Genomic DNA, 23,772 nt, shown 5'->3' on the forward strand with positions numbered 1-23,772 from the left:
AACGCCATGAGCTCTTATCTTGTGCAGTAATCTTTTATGTGGCACCTTATCGAATGCCTTTTGGAAATCCAAATATACTGCATCCATTGGTTCCCCTTTATCCACCCTGCCCGTTGCTTCCTCAAAGAACTCTAATAAATTTGATGTGGAGATGCCGGTGATGGACTGGGGTTGACAATTGTAAACAATTTTACAACACCAAGTTATAGTCCAGCAATTTTATTTTAAATTCACAAGCTTTCGGAGGCTACCTCCTTCGTCAGGTGAACGATGTGAAAATTTGTCAGACATAATTTCCCCTTCATAAAACCATGTTGATTCTCCTTGATTGTATTATGAGTCTCCAAATGTCCTGCTACTACTTCCTTAATAATGGATTCTAGCATTTTCCCAATGACAGATGTTAGGCTAACTGGTCTATAGTTAACTGCTTTTTGTCTCACTCCCTTCTTGAATAGGGGTGTTACGTTTGCGGTTTTCCAATCCGGTGGGACCTTTCCAGAATCTAGTGAATTCTGGAAGATTACAACCAATGCATCCACTATCTCTGTTGCCACTTCCTTAAAGACCCTCGGATGCAAGCCATCAGGTCCAGGGAACGTGTTGGCCTTTAGACCCATTAGTTTACCTAGTACTTTTTCTCTAGTGATAGTGATTGCTTTTAGTTCCTCCCTCCCCTTTGTCCCTTGATTTTCTACTATTATTGGTATGTCATTAGTGTCTTCTAGTGTGAAGACAGATACAAAATACCTGTTCCATTCCTCTGCCATTTCCTTGTCTCCCATTATTTCCCCAGTCTCATCCTCTAAGGGACCAATGTTTACTTTAGATACCCTCTTCCTTTTTATATACTTGCAGAAGCTTTTACCGTCAGTTTTTATATTTCTTGCTAGTTTACTCTCATAATTTATTTTCTCTCTCTTTATTATTCTTTTAGTCATCCTTTGCTGGTTTTTAAAGTATTCCCAATCTTTGGGCTTACCAGTAATCTTTGCCATGTTGTATGCTTTTTCTTTTAACCTGATACCATCCTTGACTTCCTTAGTTAGCCATGGTTGGTTCATCCTTTATGTGGAGTCTTTCCTCCTCACAGGGATATATTATTGTTGTGAGTCATAAAATATATTTTTAAATGTTTGCCACTGCTTATCCACCATCATACCACCATTATATTCTGCGGCAAGTGACTCACCTCTTGACTCCCCAAAGCCTTTCCACCATCTACAAGGCACAAGTCAGGAGTGTGATGGAATACTCTCCAGTTGCCTGGATGAGTGCAGCTCCAACAACATTCAAGAAGCTCGACACCATCCAGGACAAAGCAGCCCACTTGATCGTCAGCCCATCCACCACCTTAAACATTCACTCCCTCCACCACCCGCAGTGTGTACTATTTACAGGATGCACTGCAGCAACTCGCCAAGACTTCTTCAACAGCACCTCACCAACCCAGGACCTCCACCACCTAGAAGAATAAAGGCAGTAGGGGCATGGGAACACCACCACCTCCAAGTCACACACCATCCCGACTTGAACATATATCGCCATTCCTTCATTGTCACTGAGTCAAAATCCAGGAACTCCCTACCTAACAGCACTGTGGAAGTACTTTACCATATGGACTACAGCAGTTCAAGGCGGTGGCTCAGCAACACCTTCTCAAGGCCAACCAGGGATGGGTAATAAACGCTGGCTTTGCTGGCAACACCCATATCCCCAAAACACATTTTAAAAAACTCTCTCCTTCCTTCTCCCCTTCGTCTCTCTCCATCCTTCTCTCCCCATTTCCCACCATTCTCTCTCCCTACTTCTCTTCCCTTTACTAACTCTCTCCCCTTCCCTCCCCCTACCCTCCACTCACTATTCTTCCCTCTCCTCCTTCTATCCACACATTCACTCTCTCTCTCTCCCTCCTTATCCCCTTCCCCTCATTCTCCTTCCCTTCGCCCCTTCACCACTCATTCTCTCAACCCTTCCTCTCCACGCCCTCTCTTCTCCGCCCCATTCTCTCCACGCCCTCTCTTCTCCGCCCCATTCTCTCTCCCCTTCCTCTCCATTCTCTCTCTTCTCCCACCCACACACTCTTCCCCTCCCTCCTCTCACCCCATGCATTCTCCCCTTCTTTTCTCCCACTCACTCCTCACTCTCCCCCTCTCTCTTCTCCCACCCACTCGCTCACTCTCCCCCTCTCTCTTCTCCCACCCACTCGCTCACTCTCCCCCTCTCTCTTCTCCCACCCACTCGCTCACTCTCCCCCTCTCTCTTCTCCCACCCACTCACTCACTCTCCCCCTCTCTCTTCTCCCACCCACTCTCCCCCTCTCTCTTCTCCCACCCACTCGCTCACTCTCCCCCTCTCTCTTCTCCCACCCACTCGCTCACTCTCCCCCTCTCTCTTCTCCCACCCACTCGCTCACTCTCCCCCTCTCTCTTCTCCCACCCACTCGCTCACTCTCCCCCTCTCTCTTCTCCCACCCACTCGCTCACTCTCCCCCTCTCTCTTCTCCCACCCACTCACTCTCCCCCTCTCTCTTCTCCCACCCACTCACTCACTCTCCCCCTCTCTCTTCTCCCACCCACTCGCTCACTCTCCCCCTCTCTCTTCTCCCACCCACTCACTCTCCCCCTCTCTCTTCTCCCACCCACTCACTCACTCTCCCCCTCTCTCTTCTCCCACCCACTCGCTCACTCTCCCCCTCTCTCTTCTCCCACCCACTCGCTCACTCTCCCCCTCTCTCTTCTCCCACCCACTCGCTCACTCTCCCCCTCTCTCTTCTCCCACCCACTCGCTCACTCTCCCCCTCTCTCTTCTCCCACCCACTCGCTCACTCTCCCCCTCTCTCTTCTCCCACCCACTCGCTCTCCCCCTCTCTCTCCTCCCACCCACTCACTCACTCACTCTCCCCCTCTCTCTTCTCCCACCCACTCACTCCTCACTCTCCCCCTCTCTCTTCTCCCACCCACTCACTCACTCTCCCCCTCTCTCTTCTCCCACCCACTCACTCACTCTCCCCCTCTCTCTTCTCCCACCCACTCACTCTCCCCCTCTCTCTCCTCCCATCCACTCACTCCTCACTCTCCCCCTCTCTCTTCTCCCACCCACTCACTCCTCACTCTCCCCCACCCACTCACTCCTCACTCTCCCCCACCCACTCACTCCTCAACTCTCCCCCTCTCTCTTCTCCCACCCACTCACTCCTCACTCTCCCCCACCCACTCACTCCTCACTCTCCCCCACCCACTCACTCCTCACTCTCCCCCTCTCTCTTCTCCCACCCACTCACTCCTCACTCTCCCCCACCCACTCACTCCTCACTCTCCCCCACCCACTCACTCCTCACTCTCCCCCTCTCTCTTCTCCCACCCACTCACTCCTCACTCTCCCCCTCACTCTCCCCCTCACTCTCCCCCACCCACTCACTCCTCACTCTCCCCCTCTCTCTTCTCCCACCCACTCACTCCTCACTCTCCCCCTCTCTCTTCTCCCACCCACTCCTCAGTCTCCCACCCATTCACCCCCTCCTCCCATCCACTCACTCTCGCTCTCCCACCCACTCTCCCTGTCTCTCCCCGATGACTTGTGGCCGGCCAGACACTCACTTGAGCGGGCGGCGAATTGGCGGTTCCGGGCGGGGGAGCAGGTTGTAGATACACTCGGACGGGGCCTCAGCGTTCATCGCGGCTCAGAAAAAAATGTTTGAAAACAATGGAATGAAAGATCCACTCCGTCCACGTTACCATGGAGACCGTTTCTAACAACAAACCCGCTTCGAAATACATCACTTCCGCTCTGCTTTCCCGTGGCGTGTGATTGGCCAGATTATCAAAAGCCATGTCTAAAAATGAAAATCTGCGCAAGAGACGAGATAGTAATAGTGAGATAGAGAGTAACAGTGAGATAGAGATAGAGAGTAATAGTGAGATAGAGAGTAACAGTGAGATAGAGATAGAGAGTAATAGTGAGATAGACATCGAGAGTAATAGTGAGAGAGAGTAATAGTGAGATGGAGATAGAGAGTAATAGTGTGATAGAGAGTAATAGTGAGATAGAGAGTAATAGTGAGATAGAGATAGAGAGTAACAGTGAGATAGAGAGTAACAGTGAGATAGAGAGTAACAGTGAGATAGAGAGTAATAGTGAGATAGAGAGTAATAGTGAGATAGACATAGAGAGTAATAGTGAGATAGAGAGTAATAGTGAGATAGAGATAGAGTAACAGTGAGATAGAGAGTAACAGTGAGATAGAGAGTAACAGTGAGATAGAGATAGAATAATTGTGAGATAGAGAGTAATAGTGAGATAGAGAGAGAGCATTGGTGAGATAGAGAGTAATAGTGAGATAGAGAGAGAGCATTGGTGAGATAGAGAGTAATAGTGAGATTGAGATAGAGGGTAATAGTGAGATAGAGAGTAATAGTGAGATAGATATAGAGAGTAACAGTGAGATAGAGAGTAACAGTGAGATAGAGATGGGGACTAATAGTGAGAGAGAGAGTAATAGTGAGATAGAGATAGAGAGTAATAGTGAGATAGAGAGTAATAGTGAGATAGACATAGAGAGTAATAGTGAGATAGAGAGTAATAGTGAGATAGAGATAGAGAGTAACAGTGAGATAGAGATAGAGAGTTATAGTGAGATAGAGAGTAATAGTGAGATGGACATAGAGAGTAATAGTGAGATAGAGAGTAATAGTGAGATAGAGAGTAATAGTGAGATGGACATAGAGAGTAATAGTGAGATAGAGAGTAACAGTGAGATAGAGAGTAATAGTGAGATAGAGAGAGAGCATTGGTGAGATAGAGAGTAATAGTGAGATAGAGAGATGCATTGGTGAGATAGAGAGTAATAGTGAGATTGAGATAGAGGGTAATAGTGAGATAGAGAGTAATAGTGAGATAGAGATAGAGAGTAACAGTGAGATAGAGAGTAACAGTGAGATAGAGATAGGGACTAATAGTGAGAGAGAGAGTAATAGTGAGATAGAGATAGAGAGTAATAGTGAGATAGAGAGTAATAGTGAGATAGAGAGTAATAGTGAGATAGAGATAGAGAGTAACAGTGAGATAGAGATAGAGAGTAACAGTGAGATAGAGAGTAATAGTGAGATGGACATAGAGAGTAATAGTGAGATAGAGAGTAATAGTGAGATAGAGAGTAATAGTGAGATAGACATAGAGAGTAATAGTGAGATAGAGAGTAATAGTGAGATAGAGAGTAACAGTGAGATAGAGATAGAGTAACAGTGAGATAGAGAGTAACAGTGAGATAGACATAAAGAGCAATAGTGAGATAGAGATAGAGAGTAATAGTGAGATAGAGAGTAATAGTGAGATAGAGATAGAGAGTAATAGTGAGATAGAGAGTAATAGTGAAATACCGATTAATAGTGAGATAGACATGAAGAGTAATAGTGAGATATAGAGAATGTAATAGTGAGATAGAGAGTAATAGTGGGACAGAGATAGAGTAATAATGAGATAGAGCATAATAGTGAGAGATAGAGAGTAATAGTGAGATAGAAAGTAATAGTGATATAGAGATAGAGAGTAACAGTGAGATAGAGAGTAACAGTGAGATAGAGAGTAACAGTGAGATAGAGATAGAGAGTAACAGTGAGATAGAGATAGAGAATAATTGTGAGATAGAGAGTAATAGTGAGATAGAGAGAGAGCATTGGTGAGATAGAGAGTAATAGTGAGATTGAGATAGAGGGTAATAGTGAGATAGAGAGTAATAGTGAGATAGAGATAGAGAGTAACAGTGAGATAGAGAGTAACAGTGAGATAGAGATAGGGACTAATAGTGAGAGGGAGAGTAATAGTGAGATAGAGATAGTAATAGTGAGATAGAGAGTAATAGTGAGATATAGATAGAGTATTGGTGAGACAGAGAGTAATAGTGAGATAGTAATAGTGAGATAGAGGGTAATAGTGAGATAGAGAGTAACAGTGGGATAGAGAAAGAGAGTAACAGTGAGATAGAGATAGAGAGTTATAGTGAGATAGAGAGTAATAGTGAGATGGACATAGAGAGTAATAGTGAGATAGAGAGTAATAGTGAGATAGAGAGTAATAGTGAGATGGACATAGAGAGTAATAGTGAGATAGAGAGTAACAGTGAGATAGAGAGTAATAGTGAGATAGAGAGAGAGCATTGGTGAGATAGAGAGTAATAGTGAGATAGAGAGATGCATTGGTGAGATAGAGAGTAATAGTGAGATTGAGATAGAGGGTAATAGTGAGATAGAGAGTAATAGTGAGATAGAGATAGAGAGTAACAGTGAGATAGAGAGTAACAGTGAGATAGAGATAGGGACTAATAGTGAGAGAGAGAGTAATAGTGAGATAGAGATAGAGAGTAATAGTGAGATAGAGAGTAATAGTGAGATAGAGAGTAATAGTGAGATAGAGATAGAGAGTAACAGTGAGATAGAGATAGAGAGTAACAGTGAGATAGAGAGTAATAGTGAGATGGACATAGAGAGTAATAGTGAGATAGAGAGTAATAGTGAGATAGAGAGTAATAGTGAGATAGACATAGAGAGTAATAGTGAGATAGAGAGTAATAGTGAGATAGAGAGTAACAGTGAGATAGAGATAGAGTAACAGTGAGATAGAGAGTAACAGTGAGATAGACATAAAGAGCAATAGTGAGATAGAGATAGAGAGTAATAGTGAGATAGAGAGTAATAGTGAGATAGAGATAGAGAGTAATAGTGAGATAGAGAGTAATAGTGAAATACCGATTAATAGTGAGATAGACATGAAGAGTAATAGTGAGATATAGAGAATGTAATAGTGAGATAGAGAGTAATAGTGGGACAGAGATAGAGTAATAATGAGATAGAGCATAATAGTGAGAGATAGAGAGTAATAGTGAGATAGAAAGTAATAGTGATATAGAGATAGAGAGTAACAGTGAGATAGAGAGTAACAGTGAGATAGAGAGTAACAGTGAGATAGAGATAGAGAGTAACAGTGAGATAGAGATAGAGAATAATTGTGAGATAGAGAGTAATAGTGAGATAGAGAGAGAGCATTGGTGAGATAGAGAGTAATAGTGAGATTGAGATAGAGGGTAATAGTGAGATAGAGAGTAATAGTGAGATAGAGATAGAGAGTAACAGTGAGATAGAGAGTAACAGTGAGATAGAGATAGGGACTAATAGTGAGAGGGAGAGTAATAGTGAGATAGAGATAGTAATAGTGAGATAGAGAGTAATAGTGAGATATAGATAGAGTATTGGTGAGACAGAGAGTAATAGTGAGATAGTAATAGTGAGATAGAGGGTAATAGTGAGATAGAGAGTAACAGTGGGATAGAGAAAGAGAGTAACAGTGAGATAGAGAGTGACAGTGAGATAGAGAGTAATAGTGAGATAGAGATAGAGTATTAGTGAGATAGTGAGTAATAGTGAGATAGAGAGTAATAATGAGATAGAGAGTAATAGTGAGATAGACATAGAGAGTAATAGTGAGATAGACATAGAGAGTAATAGTGAGATAGAGATAGAGTAACAGTGAGATAGAGAGTAACAGTGAGATAGAGAGTAACAGTGAGATAGAGAGTAACAGTGAGATAGAGATAGAGTAAAAGTGAGATAGAGAGTAACAGTGAGATAGACATAAAGAGCAATAGTGAGATAGAGATAGAGAGTAATAGTGAGATAGAGATAGAGAGTAATAGTGAGATAGAGATAGAGAGTAATAGTGAGATAGAGAGTAATAGTGAAATACCGATTAATAGTGAGATAGACATGAAGAGTAATAGTGAGATATAGAGAATGTAATAGTGAGATAGAGAGTAATAGTGGGACAGAGATAGAGTAATAATGAGATAGAGCATAATAGTGAGAGATAGAGAGTAATAGTGAGATAGAAAGTAATAGTGATATAGAGATAGAGAGTAACAGTGAGATAGAGAGTAACAGTGAGATAGAGAGTAACAGTGAGATAGAGATAGAGAATAATTGTGAGATAGAGAGTAATAGTGAGATAGAGAGAGAGCATTGGTGAGATAGAGAGTAATAGTGAGATAGAGAGAGAGCATTGGTGAGATAGAGAGTAATAGTGAGATTGAGATAGAGGGTAATAGTGAGATAGAGAGTAATAGTGAGATAGAGATAGAGAGTAACAGTGAGATAGAGAGTAACAGTGAGATAGAGAGTAACAGTGAGATAGAGATAGGGACTAATAGTGAGAGAGAGAGTAATAGTGAGATAGAGATAGAGAGTAATAGTGAGATAGAGAGTAATAGTGAGATAGAGATAGAGAGTAATAGTGAGATAGAGAGTAATAGTGAGATAGAGATAGAGAGTAACAGTGAGATAGAGATGGAGCGTAATAGTGAGATAGAGAGTAATAGTGAGATGGACATAGAGAGTAATAGTGAGATAGAGAGTAATAGTGAGATAGAGAGTAATAGTGAGATGGACATAGAGAGTAATAGTGAGATAGAGAGTAACAGTGAGATAGAGAGTAACAGTGAGATAGAGAGTAACAGTGAGATAGAGATAGAGTAACAGTGAGATAGAGAGTAACAGTGAGATAGACATAAAGAGCAATAGTGAGATAGAGATAGAGAGTAATAGTGAGATAGAGAGTAATAGTGAGATAGAGATAGAGAGTAATAGTGAGATAGAGAGTAATAGTGAAATACCGATTAATAGTGAGATAGACATGAAGAGTAATAGTGAGATATAGAGAATGTAATAGTGAGATAGAGAGTAATAGTGGGACAGAGATAGAGTAATAATGAGATAGAGCATAATAGTGAGAGATAGAGAGTAATAGTGAGATAGAAAGTAATAGTGATATAGAGATAGAGAGTAACAGTGAGATAGAGAGTAACAGTGAGATAGAGAGTAACAGTGAGATAGAGATAGAGAGTAACAGTGAGATAGAGATAGAGAATAATTGTGAGATAGAGAGTAATAGTGAGATAGAGAGAGAGCATTGGTGAGATAGAGAGTAATAGTGAGATTGAGATAGAGGGTAATAGTGAGATAGAGAGTAATAGTGAGATAGAGATAGAGAGTAACAGTGAGATAGAGAGTAACAGTGAGATAGAGATAGGGACTAATAGTGAGAGAGAGAGTAATAGTGAGATAGAGATAGTAATAGTGAGATAGAGAGTAATAGTGAGATATAGATAGAGTATTGGTGAGACAGAGAGTAATAGTGAGATAGTAATAGTGTGATAGAGGGTAATAGTGAGATAGAGAGTAACAGTGGGATAGAGATAGAGAGTAACAGTGAGATAGAGAGTAATAGTGAGATAGAGATAGAGTATTAGTGAGATAGTGAGTAATAGTGAGATAGAGAGTAATAATGAGATAGAGAGTAATAGTGAGATAGACATAGAGAGTAATAGTGAGATAGAGAGTAACAGTGAGATAGAGATAGAGTAACAGTGAGATAGAGAGTAACAGTGAGATAGAGAGTAACAGTGAGATAGAGAGTAACAGTGAGATAGAGATAGAGTAACAGTGAGATAGAGAGTAACAGTGAGATAGACATAAAGAGCAATAGTGAGATAGAGATAGAGAGTAATAGTGAGATAGAGATAGAGAGTAATAGTGAGATAGAGATAGAGAGTAATAGTGAGATAGAGAGTAATAGTGAAATACCGATTAATAGTGAGATAGACATGAAGAGTAATAGTGAGATATAGAGAATGTAATAGTGAGATAGAGAGTAATAATGGGACAGAGATAGAGTAATAATGAGATAGAGCATAATAGTGAGAGATAGAGAGTAATAGTGAGATAGAAAGTGATAGAGAGTAACAGTGAGATAGAGAGTAACAGTGAGATAGAGAGTAACAGTGAGATAGAGATAGAGAATAATTGTGAGATAGAGAGTAATAGTGAGATAGAGAGAGAGCATTGGTGAGATAGAGAGTAATAGTGAGATAGAGAGAGAGCATTGGTGAGATAGAGAGTAATAGTGAGATTGAGATAGAGGGTAATAGTGAGATAGAGAGTAATAGTGAGATAGAGATAGAGAGTAACAGTGAGATAGAGAGTAACAGTGAGATAGAGAGTAACAGTGAGATAGAGATAGGGACTAATAGTGAGAGATAGAGTAATAGTGAGATAGAGATAGAGAGTAATAGTGAGATAGAGAGTAATAGTGAGATAGAGATAGAGAGTAATAGTGAGATAGAGAGTAATCGTGAGATAGAGATAGAGAGTAACAGTGAGATAGAGATAGAGAGTAATAGTGAGATAGAGAGTAATAGTGAGATGGACATAGAGAGTAATAGTAAGATAGAGAGTAATAGTGAGATAGAGAGTAATAGTGAGATGGACATAGAGAGTAATAGTGAGATAGAGAGTAACAGTGAGATAGAGAGTAACAGTGAGATAGAGAGTAACAGTGAGATAGAGATAGAGTAACAGTGAGATAGAGAGTAACAGTGAGATAGACATAAAGAGCAATAGTGAGATAGAGATAGAGAGTAATAGTGAGATAGAGATAGAGAGTAATAGTGAGATAGAGAGTAATAGTGAAATACCGATTAATAGTGAGATAGACATGAAGAGTAATAGTGAGATATAGAGAATGTAATAGTGAGATAGAGAGTAATAGTGGGACAGAGATAGAGTAATAATGAGATAGAGCATAATAGTGAGAGATAGAGAGTAATAGTGAGATAGAAAGTAATAGTGATATAGAGATAGAGAGTAACAGTGAGATAGAGAGTAACAGTGAGATAGAGAGTAACAGTGAGATAGAGAGTAACAGTGAGATAGAGAGTAACAGTGAGATAGAGATAGAGAATAATTGTGAGATAGAGAGTAATAGTGAGATAGAGAGAGAGCATTGGTGAGATAGAGAGTAATAGTGAGATAGAGAGAGAGCATTGGTGAGATAGAGAGTAATAGTGAGATTGAGATAGAGGGTAATAGTGAGATAGAGAGTAATAGTGAGATAGAGATAGAGAGTAACAGTGAGATAGAGAGTAACAGTGAGATAGAGAGTAACAGTGAGATAGAGATAGGGACTAATAGTGAGAGATAGAGTAATAGTGAGATAGAGATAGAGAGTAATAGTGAGATAGAGAGTAATAGTGAGATAGAGATAGAGAGTAATAGTGAGATAGAGAGTAATCGTGAGATAGAAAGTGATAGAGAGTAACAGTGAGATAGAGAGTAACAGTGAGATAGAGAGTAACAGTGAGATAGAGATAGAGAATAATTGTGAGATAGAGAGTAATAGTGAGATAGAGAGAGAGCATTGGTGAGATAGAGAGTAATAGTGAGATAGAGAGAGAGCATTGGTGAGATAGAGAGTAATAGTGAGATTGAGATAGAGGGTAATAGTGAGATAGAGAGTAATAGTGAGATAGAGATAGAGAGTAACAGTGAGATAGAGAGTAACAGTGAGATAGAGAGTAACAGTGAGATAGAGATAGGGACTAATAGTGAGAGAGAGAGTAATAGTGAGATAGAGATAGAGAGTAATAGTGAGATAGAGAGTAATAGTGAGATAGAGATAGAGAGTAATAGTGAGATAGAGAGTAATCGTGAGATAGAGATAGAGAGTAACAGTGAGATAGAGATAGAGAGTAATAGTGAGATAGAGAGTAATAGTGAGATGGACATAGAGAGTAATAGTAAGATAGAGAGTAATAGTGAGATAGAGAGTAATAGTGAGATGGACATAGAGAGTAATAGTGAGATAGAGAGTAACAGTGAGATAGAGAGTAACAGTGAGATAGAGAGTAACAGTGAGATAGAGATAGAGTAACAGTGAGATAGAGAGTAACAGTGAGATAGACATAAAGAGCAATAGTGAGATAGAGATAGAGAGTAATAGTGAGATAGAGATAGAGAGTAATAGTGAGATAGAGAGTAATAGTGAAATACCGATTAATAGTGAGATAGACATGAAGAGTAATAGTGAGATATAGAGAATGTAATAGTGAGATAGAGAGTAATAGTGGGACAGAGATAGAGTAATAATGAGATAGAGCATAATAGTGAGAGATAGAGAGTAATAGTGAGATAGAAAGTAATAGTGATATAGAGATAGAGAGTAACAGTGAGATAGAGAGTAACAGTGAGATAGAGAGTAACAGTGAGATAGAGATAGAGAATAATTGTGAGATAGAGAGTAATAGTGAGATAGAGAGAGAGCATTGGTGAGATAGAGAGTAATAGTGAGATAGAGAGATGCATTGGTGAGATAGAGAGTAATAGTGAGATTGAGATAGAGGGTAATAGTGAGATAGAGAGTAATAGTGAGATAGAGATAGAGAGTAACAGTGAGATAGAGAGTAACAGTGAGATAGAGATAGGGACTAATAGTGAGAGAGAGAGTAATAGTGAGATAGAGATAGAGAGTAATAGTGAGATAGAGAGTAATAGTGAGATAGAGAGTAATAGTGAGATAGAGATAGAGAGTAACAGTGAGATAGAGATAGAGAGTAATAGTGAGATAGAGAGTAATAGTGAGATGGACATAGAGAGTAATAGTGAGATAGAGAGTAATAGTGAGATAGAGAGTAATAGTGAGATAGACATAGAGAGTAATAGTGAGATAGAGAGTAACAGTGAGATAGAGAGTAACAGTGAGATAGACATAAAGAGCAATAGTGAGATAGAGATAGAGAGTAATAGTGAGATAGAGAGTAATAGTGAGATAGAGATAGAGAGTAATAGTGAGATAGAGAGTAATAGTGAAATACCGATTAATAGTGAGATAGTCATGAAGAGTAATAGTGAGATATAGAGAATGTAATAGTGAGATAGAGAGTAATAGTGGGACAGAGATAGAGTAATAATGAGATAGAGCATAATAGTGAGAGATAGAGAGTAATAGTGAGATAGAAAGTAATAGTGATATAGAGATAGAGAGTAACAGTGAGATAGAGAGTAACAGTGAGATAGAGAGTAACAGTGAGATAGAGATAGAGAATAATTGTGAGATAGAGAGTAATAGTGAGATAGAGAGAGAGCATTGGTGATATAGAGAGTAATAGTGAGATTGAGATAGAGGGTTATAGTGAGATAGAGAGTAATAGTGAGATAGAGATAGAGAGTAACAGTGAGATAGAGAGTAACAGTGAGATAGAGATAGGGACTAATAGTGAGAGAGAGAGTAATAGTGAGATAGAGATAGTAATAGTGAGATAGAGAGTAATAGTGAGATATAGATAGAGTATTGGTGAGACAGAGAGTAATAGTGAGATAGTAATAGTGAGATAGAGGGTAATAGTGAGATAGAGAGTAACAGTGGGATAGAGATAGAGAGTAACAGTGAGATAGAGAGTAACAGTGAGATAGAGAGTAATAGTGAGATAGAGATAGAGTATTAGTGAGATAGTGAGTAATAGTGAGATAGAGAGTAATAATGAGATAGAGAGTAATAGTGAGATCGACATAGAGTATTGGTGAGATAGTAATAGTGAGATAGAGATAGAGAGTAATAGTGAGATAGAGAGTAATAGCCATGATCTTATTGAATGGCGGAGCAGGCTCGAGGGGCCGATTGGCCTACTCCTGCTCCTATTTCTTATGTTCTTATGTTCTTATAATAGTGAGGTAGAGATAGAGAATAATAGTGAGATAGAGAGGAATAATAGTGAGATAGAGAGTAATAATGAGATAGAGAGTAATAATGAGATAGAGAGTAACAGTGAGATAGAGAGTAACAGTGAGATAGAGATAGAGTATTAGTGAGATCGAGAGTAATAGTGAGATAGAGATAGAGAGTACTAGTGAGATGGAGAGTACTAGTGAGATGGAGAGTAATAGTGAGATAGATGTAAAGTCATAGTGAGATAGAGAGTAATAGTGAGATAGAGAGTAATAGTGAGATAGAGACAAAAAGTAATATTGAGATAGAGATAGAGTAATAGTGAGATAAGGAGTAATAGTGAGATAGAGAGTAATGGTGAGATAGAGTAATTATGAGCTGGAGATAAGGCAATAGTGGTGAGTGTCTGGAACAAGCTGCCAGAGGCAGTAGTGGAGGCGGATACAATTTTGTCTTTTAAAAAGCATTTGGACAGTTACATGGGTAAGATGGGTATAGAGGGATATGGGCCAAGTGCAGGTAATTGGGACTAGCTTAGTGGTATAAACTGGGCGACATGTTGGGCCGAAGGGCCTGTTTCCGTGTTGTAAACTTCTATGATTCTATGATTCTATGAACCCTGTGGCACACCACTGGAAACAGATTTCCATTCGCAAAGACACCCATCGACTTTTACCCTTTGTTTCCTGTTACTGAACCAATTTTGGATCCAATTCGCCACATTTCCCTGTATCCCATGGGCTTTTACCTTTCTGACCAGTCTGCCATGTGGGACCTTGTCAAATGCCTTATTAAAATCCATGTAGACAACATCCACTGCACTACCCTCGTCAATCCTCCTCGTCACTTCCTCAAAGAATTCAATCAGATTTGTAAGGCATAACCTTCCCTGAACAAATCCATGCTGACTATCCCTGATTAAACCATGCCTTTCCAAGTGACAGTTTATCCTGTCTCTCAGTATTGATTCTAATAGTTTGCCCACCACCGAGGTAAGACTGACTGGCCTATAATTGTTCAGCCTTTCCCTCGTAGCCTTTTTAAGCAATGGTACTATGTTTGCAGTCTTCCAGTCCTCCGGTACCTCCCCTGTATCTAGTGAGGATTGGAAAATGATCCTCAGAGCATCCGTTATTTCCTCCTTGGCTTCCTTCAATAGCCTAGGAAACAATCCATCCGTCCCTGGTGACTTATCAACTTTCAAGGATTCCAGTCCCTCAAGTACTTCCTCTCTCGTTATGTTTACCAAATATTTCACACCTCTCCTCTTTAACTACTATGTCCGGATCATCCCTTTCCCTTGTGAATACGGAGACAACATATTTATTTAAAACCCTACCCACATCCTCTGCTTCTGCACACAAATTACCCTCATCCCTGATAGGTCCCACCTTTTTCTTAACTATCCTCTTGTTCATAATGTACTGATAAAACATCTTTGGGTTTTCTTTAATCTTACTAGCTAATATTTTTTCATGCCCTCTCTTTGCTTTCCTTATTTCCTTTTTTACGCCATCCCTGTAATTTCTATACTCCTCTAGGCTTTCTGCAGTATTTAGTTTTCTGTGACAGTCATAAGCTTTCTTTTTCTGCTTTATCTTGCCCCGTATACTTCCAGACAACCAGGGGGCTCTAAAATAGAATGAGAGATAGGGAGTAATAATGACACCAGAGAATAAAGGAGAGAGAGATACAGAATAATAGTGACACCGGGGAATTAAGGTGGTACAGGGGTAGATAAAAGAGAGAGTGATAGTGACACTGTGGAATAAAGGTGATATAAAGCTAGATAGATAGAGAGTAATAGTGACACTGGGGAATAAAGGTGATACAGAGATAGCTAGATAGATTGCCGGTAATAGTGACACCGGGTAATAAAGGTGATAGAGAAATAGGAAGTAACAGTGACACCAGGGGACAAAGGTGATAGAGAGTTAGATACAGAGTAATAGTGACACTAGGGAATAAAGGAGAGAGAGAGAGAGATGGAGAGTAATAGTAACACTGGGGAATAAAGGAGATAGAGAGAGGCAGACGCACACAGACACAGAGAAAAATAGATACAGAGATAGATAGAGATAGAGAGATAGATAATGTTACAGAGAGAGAGAGACACATAGATAGAGTAATAGTAATACTGGGACGAGGGGGAAAAGTGATACAAAGATATAGAGAGAGAAAAACAGAGCAAGGTTGATAAAAGAGAGATACAGAGAGAGTTATACAGAGTTAGAGATGAAGAGTTACAGAGAGATGGATAGAGATACAGAAAAATAGTGAGAGAGATGGAAATACACACAGAGAGATAGGTAGAGAGAATAGTGTGGAGAGATAAAGATGGAGTGACAGTGATACAGGGAGAGAGTGATATAGGGAGACAATAAGAGAGAGGGAGTGATACTGAGAGACAGTGAGGTTGTGATACAGGGCAGGAGAGGGGGTGACAGAGTGGGAGGGTGGATTTGTATAAAGAGGAGGCAGAGTGGTTATGGTGTGATACAGAAAGAGGGTCCAGGGAGAGGGGTTATATAGAGGGGGGAGTATGATTCTTAGATAAGGGATAATACTTTATGGAGAAGGATACAGGTGAAGATGTGATACAGAGGATAAAGCAGGTGGGTGTAATACAGAAAGAGGGTAAGGGTGGAGGGAGTATTAGAAAAAAGATGAAGGGTGAGCATGGTACAGGGAGAGGGTATAGGAAGGACAGTATGATAGAGGATACGTGGCAGGAAGTGAAACAGGGAGGACAGAGATGAGGGAATGGTACACAAGGAATATGAGGAGACGGTAATATAGAGGGTGCATGAAGATGAAGTAATACAGAGAGAATAGAGGGGAGGAAGTAATACAGCAAGAGGATAAGGGAGGGGCATTAGTGAGAGGATACAAGAGGATGGAGTGATACAGAGGGAAGATACATGGGGACAATGTGATACAGAGAGAATAAATGGCGTGGCTGTGATACAGAAAGAGGACACTATACAGTTTGAACATGACTTCTTCTAACCTGTACTCTACTCTTTTGGCTACTTAGGTGAGCATCCGCTTGGTTTGTTGATTGCTATTCTGCAGTGAATGGATATTTTAAATGCAAAGTCTACTAATACTCCTCATCTCTTTCAGCGTCATCCTTAGTATTTCAACATCGCTTATGGATTACTATGTTATCTATTCTTCTCTGCACTTGTCTGTATTAAATTAGATTTGCTATTGTTCCATTTACTTACATATTTTATCTAATTCAGTCTCTGAGTTGTGTCTTTAAATTCAATTGCCTCTCCTCACCCAACACCAAATGCCTTGGGCACTCCTTTTGGCACTTTCCCCTCTGACATCATGCCCCATAACAAGTTTCCACTTATTCATTCCCTTCAATCAATTTTTATCCAGGGTCTACCTCGAACCCCATCACTTTAAGCTTAAAACAGGCTTCCTATGGAACTTGTAAAAAGCTACTTAGAATCTGTGGGCTATTCACAATCCATCCAGGGTGCCACTTCCTCAAAAAAGTCATAGCAGCTGGTCAAGCAGAATTTTTCCCTTCAGAAGCTGTGTGACGTTGCTATTTACTAAGTTACCAGTGTACAAGTTATACTAAAGTTTGTCCTTGTTAATCAGTTCCATTTTTTTACCCAGTATTGATGTGAGACTAATCATTGATTCAAATTCCCAATCAGGAACTAACGATAAGGACAAATGAAATGAACTCAGCAATTGAGCCTGTTCAGAATATTAGTATTTTATTATCTATAAATATTTTCTGAGTTGATTATCATTAGTTTGCCTCAGTAATATGGCCACAATTTCCAGAGGGCTTGTACTAAATGGTGAAGTTTGATGGTTCATTGATACTAGTGCCTTAATCCCATTTCGGTTACATAAATGGAGAACGTGAACAAGAAGAAAGTGTAAAAATACTTCTCCCTTTTACTGCTTGCTATTAGGGTCATGTATATTTATTAAGTATGTATACTTTGAATAAAATATATAAAAAAATAATTGCTGCAGCATTCATTTCAGAGTTCTGTGCTACCAGAAGTGACATATGGTAAGGGGGCAGGTGGGCGTTGGAAACCAGTGTGATTACCCACAGTGCTGTGCAATCTTGGCACTCAGTTCAATCTTTATATGTCTGTTTTAGCACGTTATTTATTCATTTGCATTCGTGCATGATTCAAATTGAGTCTAAGAACTGGAACAACACGCTTTCTGTCATCCTGTGCACATGATATCATGTTTGAATATCCTTAGTGTCTCAAATTTTCCATGTGTTTGTGACTAAATGCAAAAGCTGAATGGCCTGGCTTAAATTTCAGGTTTTATAGTTAACAAGTCCTGTGATGATGTGTTACATTCTGCGTCGGATCATACTAAATTTATATTGACACTTTATCTCGAAAATAGAAATTTATCTTAAGATGACTCTAGTATACTGCCCCCAAGCAGTAAGGGATTCTACACATCTCCCACTTAAACAGATTTGTATCGTCCTTATACGAACACTTAAGCCCCGATTTTAACTCCCCGCACCTGACGAGAACAGGGCGTGTGAGGGGTTAAAATATTGGTAGTGTGTCCAACAACACTTGCGCCCTGCCCCATTTTAACAGGTGCGTTTTGGGCAGTGTGTCAGGCTCTCGCTCCAGGCAGGCGAGGGCTTCATTGAAATGCAAAATTCAGGGTCTGCTAATGTCATTCAGTCCACAAGGCCATTTTATCTAGTATTTTTAGCAAGGTCGGCCAGCCTAGCTAGGGAAACCCAGCGCCAAGGAGTAACAGGCCCAGAGGAGGGCCGAGAAAGTGAGTTTATTAAGTCCATACTCTATTTTATTTAAAACTTATTTCCCTTGCTCAAGTATTGCTAACATTGCTGGCCTAAACCACAACTATGGCAGACTGGAAGTCATTTGGTGACCTGCTTCCTGGCTTCTGTCAATACCAGTATTGACTGACTGCTAGGAGATACTCTGGGGTGTACCAGTAACCCACTGACTTTCCCTCCCCCCTGCAGGGAGACATCTGGCCTTAACTTCACATCTCCAGCAGTTTGGCTGATATTAGGAAATCTGTGGATTGGGGGATTAAACCTGCACACTCTCACTCTTGTTTCTGGTGTGGGAGCCACTGTAAGCATTTTTTCATGTGCAGTGCTTAAACTAATCAAATGATTGAGAACCATAAATTATATAATAACAGGCAGCCGCTTTAATCATGTTAATCCCTGTTAACTGCTAAATAGTTATTTATTTGCAAAACCATTCACAGAAGTTAGATGAGAAAATGTCTGTCAATCAAAAATGAACCTAGCTGCAGTAACTGATAATTATGTCCTACATGCAGGGCCTGTGATAAGCGGGCAGAAGTCATATCCTTCAATCTCATTAAGCTTTTGTATGATTTATTTTAATACTATGAATGCATATATATGCATAATTAAGTAACTAGTGATCACTCTTTTGGAACCAGTTTACTGAGGAACAATGTTCAACTAACAAAATAATATTTTATAATATTTTTATTGAATGGTGTTTAAAATTTGAAGTTGTAAAATTACTCAATTAGATGATTGATTTACAAAAGGTGCTCCATATAATGTGTTTTATTGCTAACAGGAGAAAAAAGTTGGTGATTTATAAACATGCAGCTTATTTCAGTTTAGACTGATCCGAATTCTCTCCTGTACAGTCAGAATTCCTTTTTATCAGTGTTGTAGAAATAATAGATTAAAATGCTTTTCACATTCTATTGAATAAAAAAATCCTTTAGACATTACCATCTTTGTTATAATTGTTACTTTAAATTAAATCTTTGGTTATTGTGTAACAGATCTATCAAAGTGGTTTGAGCTGAAAATACACTGGCAGTGTTAAAGTTCTTTCAGCACTGCCATGAATACAGAATTGATATGGTTTGTAATTCAGCCAGAGATTTTTTTTAAAATTTTACAGTGATTTGTTCAAATACAAGTCATGCTCACCAATTCAGATTTATTACTTACAGCAGTTTAAATATTTTAAATGGTTACTTTCTACCCCTCAATATTTATCAAAGACGTTTTTTTAAAAGCCACTTAATTTTCTTCTGAGATAATCCACAGTGACGCAGATGTGGGTGGCAGGTGGCGAGCAAAAACTGCAGGAGTGTAAACTCAAATATGTCAGTAGCATACGTCAACAGTGTACATTGGCATTAAATATGCATGAAAACAGCAATTTAGATTTAATATATAATCTTGTGTCTTACACACTCTTCCTATTTATCACACTTACTTCCTGTATCATAATTAGTTTCTCACATTATTTCGATCGCAACCAGGTATTACTTTTAAACTATGTACATAGAATTACATACAAATTACAAAATGGAACAGACCAAATCAGTCCGTGTTGGTATTTATTCTCCACATAAGCAGTAGCTCTAATCCCATGTGCCTGCCCTGTTCCCATAACCCTTTATTCCCCTTTCCTTCAACCATTTATCTAGCCAATTCTTAAATGTTGACTTGGGCCCCAATTTTAACTCCGGACAGGTTGTGGGCATGTGGGTGGTGGGGTGAGTTTGAAACTAATCCGCTGTTCCAGAAAACAGGCCCAGGGGATTTTAACTCACAGGCCTCGTTAGAATCTCATGGGTAGGTTTCTGATCAGATTCACTGACACAATGGGAAACCCGCCTACTTTGTCAGCACAATTTCCAGTGGCCTATTTGAAGCAAGGAATGTGCTACTTAAAACGAGGTTGCGTTCCCTTCTGCAAGATTTCATTGTTGAAGAGGTGCAGCAACAAACTGAATCAGTATGAGTCGCAGGCAAGCTCCCAGGTTCTCTGAGGCCTCTTTTGAGGTCCTGCTGGAAGAGGAAGGAAGTTCTCTTCCCAGCCAATGGACACAAAAGGAATTCTGGGTTACATAGGAGATTAGGTGACCACTGTCTTAGTGGATTCAAAGGGCTAAGGAGGAGCAGAGAGCCAAGGAGGAGTGGACTGTTGAATGGGACCTAGCAGATTCTGGGGTCTAGTGGCCTCAGGTGCTATCAGTGCATGCCAGCAGATCTGAAGGGGCCAGCAGAGGAATATGGAACAATAGGTGGACCCCAGGGACCAACAGTAATGAAAATTGGGGAGCCAGGAAAGCTGTACTGATGGTCCAAGCTGTAGGCAGTGAAGAGCACACAAAATAAGTGTAGAAATTTATGGGATCATTTGCAGAATATCATATCACACCAACGTACCTCTTAACCAAGTTCTTTTTGCACTGAAGGATGTGGCCAAACTAATTCTTATGCACAAGAGATTTGTGGAAGGAGTTGTGGTTGAATGATAAATGGAGGTTACATAATCTCATTGTTGAAGTCTACACCTTTTTCTCAGCATCCCACCATCTGTATTATTGGATTGACTTCTTGGCAGTAAAATCCACATTAATTTAAATGGAAAGAAAATTAGGTGATCCTTTACCGGCATGTGCTCTGACCCGCCCAATTTTCAGTTATTCACTTCATCCCAGGCAATCCAGTGCACCTGGGTGCAGACCCAAGAAAATCTCCCCTATGTGCAAATGTGCTGCATGGGTAGTTGTTTTACATTTTTGGGGCCATCAGCAACTTCACTGAGGAAGTCCCATGTAGGTAATGGTGAAACTGTTTCACTGCCAGTATGGAGAGAAGCAGAAGGGTTTCGGGCACAGGTTGGTGACAATCATATTTTCTATCACCACGTGCAGTGTGTCGCTGTTTGTAGTGGCACTGACTTGAAGATACCAAAAGTAATACATTTATAGTAGCAAGCAGATTAATTTTGCTCCCATGTACTATAGACTTTGTAATTTGATACCTTAGGCAGTGCTTTAGCTATTCCAGAGCACTGTTGATAATCGACCAAACCAGCATGACTGACCAATGGAACCTGGAGGGGTAAACCTGTCACTGGGGTTCTTCCCATTTGGTTTCAGGTAACCCTGCAGGCCAGAGCTCTAATGGGTAGAGTGGTCCTAGATGGACGAGAAGCAGAAAGCCTACCAGTATTTCACCGTGGTAAGCTGTGCGGTTTAGCTGAATAAGCTCCAGCACTGCCCCTGTGCACACTTGGAGATCCCTTAATCTTGATGGTTTTGCAACTGAGATGTAAAGTTGCATTAATTTCCCCCTCCCCAGCTGTATTAATGTGCATTTAATTTATAACATTTTGTTTAGAATATTCTTATTTGCAGTTTAGCAGTACATATTATTGATGCTATGGTATAATGCTGTTAAAGCTGCAACAGTCTGCTCCTTGGCGAGCTGGATTGCTTTGAAACATGTGGTATACTGTGCACAGGAAGGGAGGAGCTGCTAGTGAACTGGTTACACATGTGCAGCCAGCTCCAGGGATCAGGGCAGTGGAATTGTTCCATTGGCTCATACTGGGGGAAAGGATATGTTGGTCCCTCACTTGCAGTTGGAGTGATCTCTAGCAAGGATGGGGCAGAGAGGTGTACCTCTCTGATAATTTTTAAGGCAGGAGAATCTGCTTGTGCAAGTCTTGTGAGACAGCCTGATGATGTGAGCCTGCTGAAAAATAAGCCCTCTCTCATTTGTCGCAAGTATATATTCTACGTGACTCCAGTTATATTCAAGATGGAAGTAGGGCCTCACAATAAATGACAAGGAGGGAGGTGAAGAGTGTGTGTAATTTTCCTTCCCATACACAGGGGATGTGTTTAAAAGTGATTAAGGACATAAAGTTGACAAACTGGCCAAGCTGTCCTGGTATGTGTGTGCTTGGAGACATTACTCAAGTAAATACTGATTTTTAGACAGGCTGATTACCTTTAAATGGCTTTCTAATTAATTTCTTACTCTTGAAAAAAGTAGATTGTATCTTATCTTGATAGAGTCAAGTGTCTTACAGAAGCAAGAGGATATCATGTAGGTTTTGATGGCAGTTTGAAGTTTTTCTCTACCTGAGGTGACTGTGTGGAGTGCTGGAGAAGGATCAGCTTGGCCACTTCACCCGGATAGACTGAGAATGAGGGCAATAACCTTCTGAGTATTTGCCCATGACCAGGTACCTGCGTCACTGAGCGGGGATCAGAAAATCATAGGTTGCCTGCGATTTTTTTGAACCGCATTCACAATGGGCCAGATACCTCGCAAGGAGGAAAAAAAATCTGCCCTTGTACATCAACACAGAGTCAAGTCACTCAAATCACTTGCTTCACAGACTCATAAACATGAATGATTATTTCCTCATAATGATTTAATTTAATAATTGCGACGGCTTTGCAGGTTTACATTTTACTATATACTTTTTTCCATTTTAAACTATCCAGAACTAAACATGCATACTGAGATGTTATGACATCTGCATGTTGTATTCTTGTCAAAACAAAGTCTTAATCATAAAAAATAAGTGTGAGCTGTTTCTCATTTGACACTTAATACTAACAGGAAAGTCATTTAGGATAAACAGCTGTCTTTCTGTTTTACAGGATTTTGTTTCAATCTGGGAGGCAAATTTCCTCTGGCTGCAAGTGTCAGCAATATCATAAGCATAGTGGGAAGATTTCCTCTGACTGCTATTTCTGGTGAAATCATAAATCTGTTTTTTTGGGATGCTTTTACAATTTTGCTAGGAATAGCAAACATAAGGCGGCTGATTTTCATTTGCCGTCCGCCCCACTTCCTGGCAAGAATGGGGTGGCAGCAGCATGAAAATGTGCGTGATTTGCACCCTGGTGAGGTTTTCTAAGAGGTCTGTCCGAAGCCATCTTCAGGTGGCCTCAAAATAGGCGTCCAGACCTCCCACACAAAACAGGGGGGAACCTTATTTAAATAGTGTTCCTGTACCCTTGTAGGACTCCAGTGCGATTCTCGTGGATCAGTGCAACCATTGGCCCCTGACATGGAGCGGTCCAGGTAGCGGTCCGTAATAAATACAGCATTAGCTTTCGATACACTGGGGAAACTAAAACATGAGAGTATGATTATTTTTTTAATAATATTTTCAGCTATAACAGATATACTCTCTTGTTCTCTATATCCACATATGTAATGCTGTAGGCTTATTACCTCTGGACTAAAAGGTAAATTTACTAATCAAGCACTCCCAACAGGGAATTGTGCTAGAAGCAGGTGCGGGTCAAAGATAGGGCTACAACACTGTAGCCCCTATTCTCTGACCCATGCTTCAAGTAAGGATCCCCATTGGGACTGTGGGATTAGTGAGTTTACCTGTTGATCTCTGCATG

The 23,772-nt window shown here is 40.3% G+C and overlaps 1 protein-coding gene across 2 annotated transcripts in view; it reads right to left on the bottom strand.

The window, feature by feature from the left end:
- The window catches only part of enkur (enkurin, TRPC channel interacting protein), a 94,509-nt gene that overhangs the window by 23,927 nt on the left and 46,810 nt on the right, over positions 1–23,772 (bottom strand). The window contains exon 1 of one of the 2 annotated variants that reach the window (XM_068007136.1): positions 3,600–3,736. The exons of the other annotated variant lie outside the window; for it this stretch is intronic. Within the exon in view, the coding sequence (XP_067863237.1) occupies positions 3,600–3,676 (77 nt within the window). The 5' untranslated portion in view covers positions 3,677–3,736. Of the gene's footprint in view, positions 1–3,599; positions 3,737–23,772 lie in introns of those variants that run through there. 2 annotated transcript variants of the gene reach the window in all.

This window comes from Heptranchias perlo, chromosome 2 (genome assembly GCF_035084215.1).
Source record: "Heptranchias perlo isolate sHepPer1 chromosome 2, sHepPer1.hap1, whole genome shotgun sequence".
NCBI classification, from domain to species: domain Eukaryota; kingdom Metazoa; phylum Chordata; class Chondrichthyes; order Hexanchiformes; family Hexanchidae; genus Heptranchias; species Heptranchias perlo.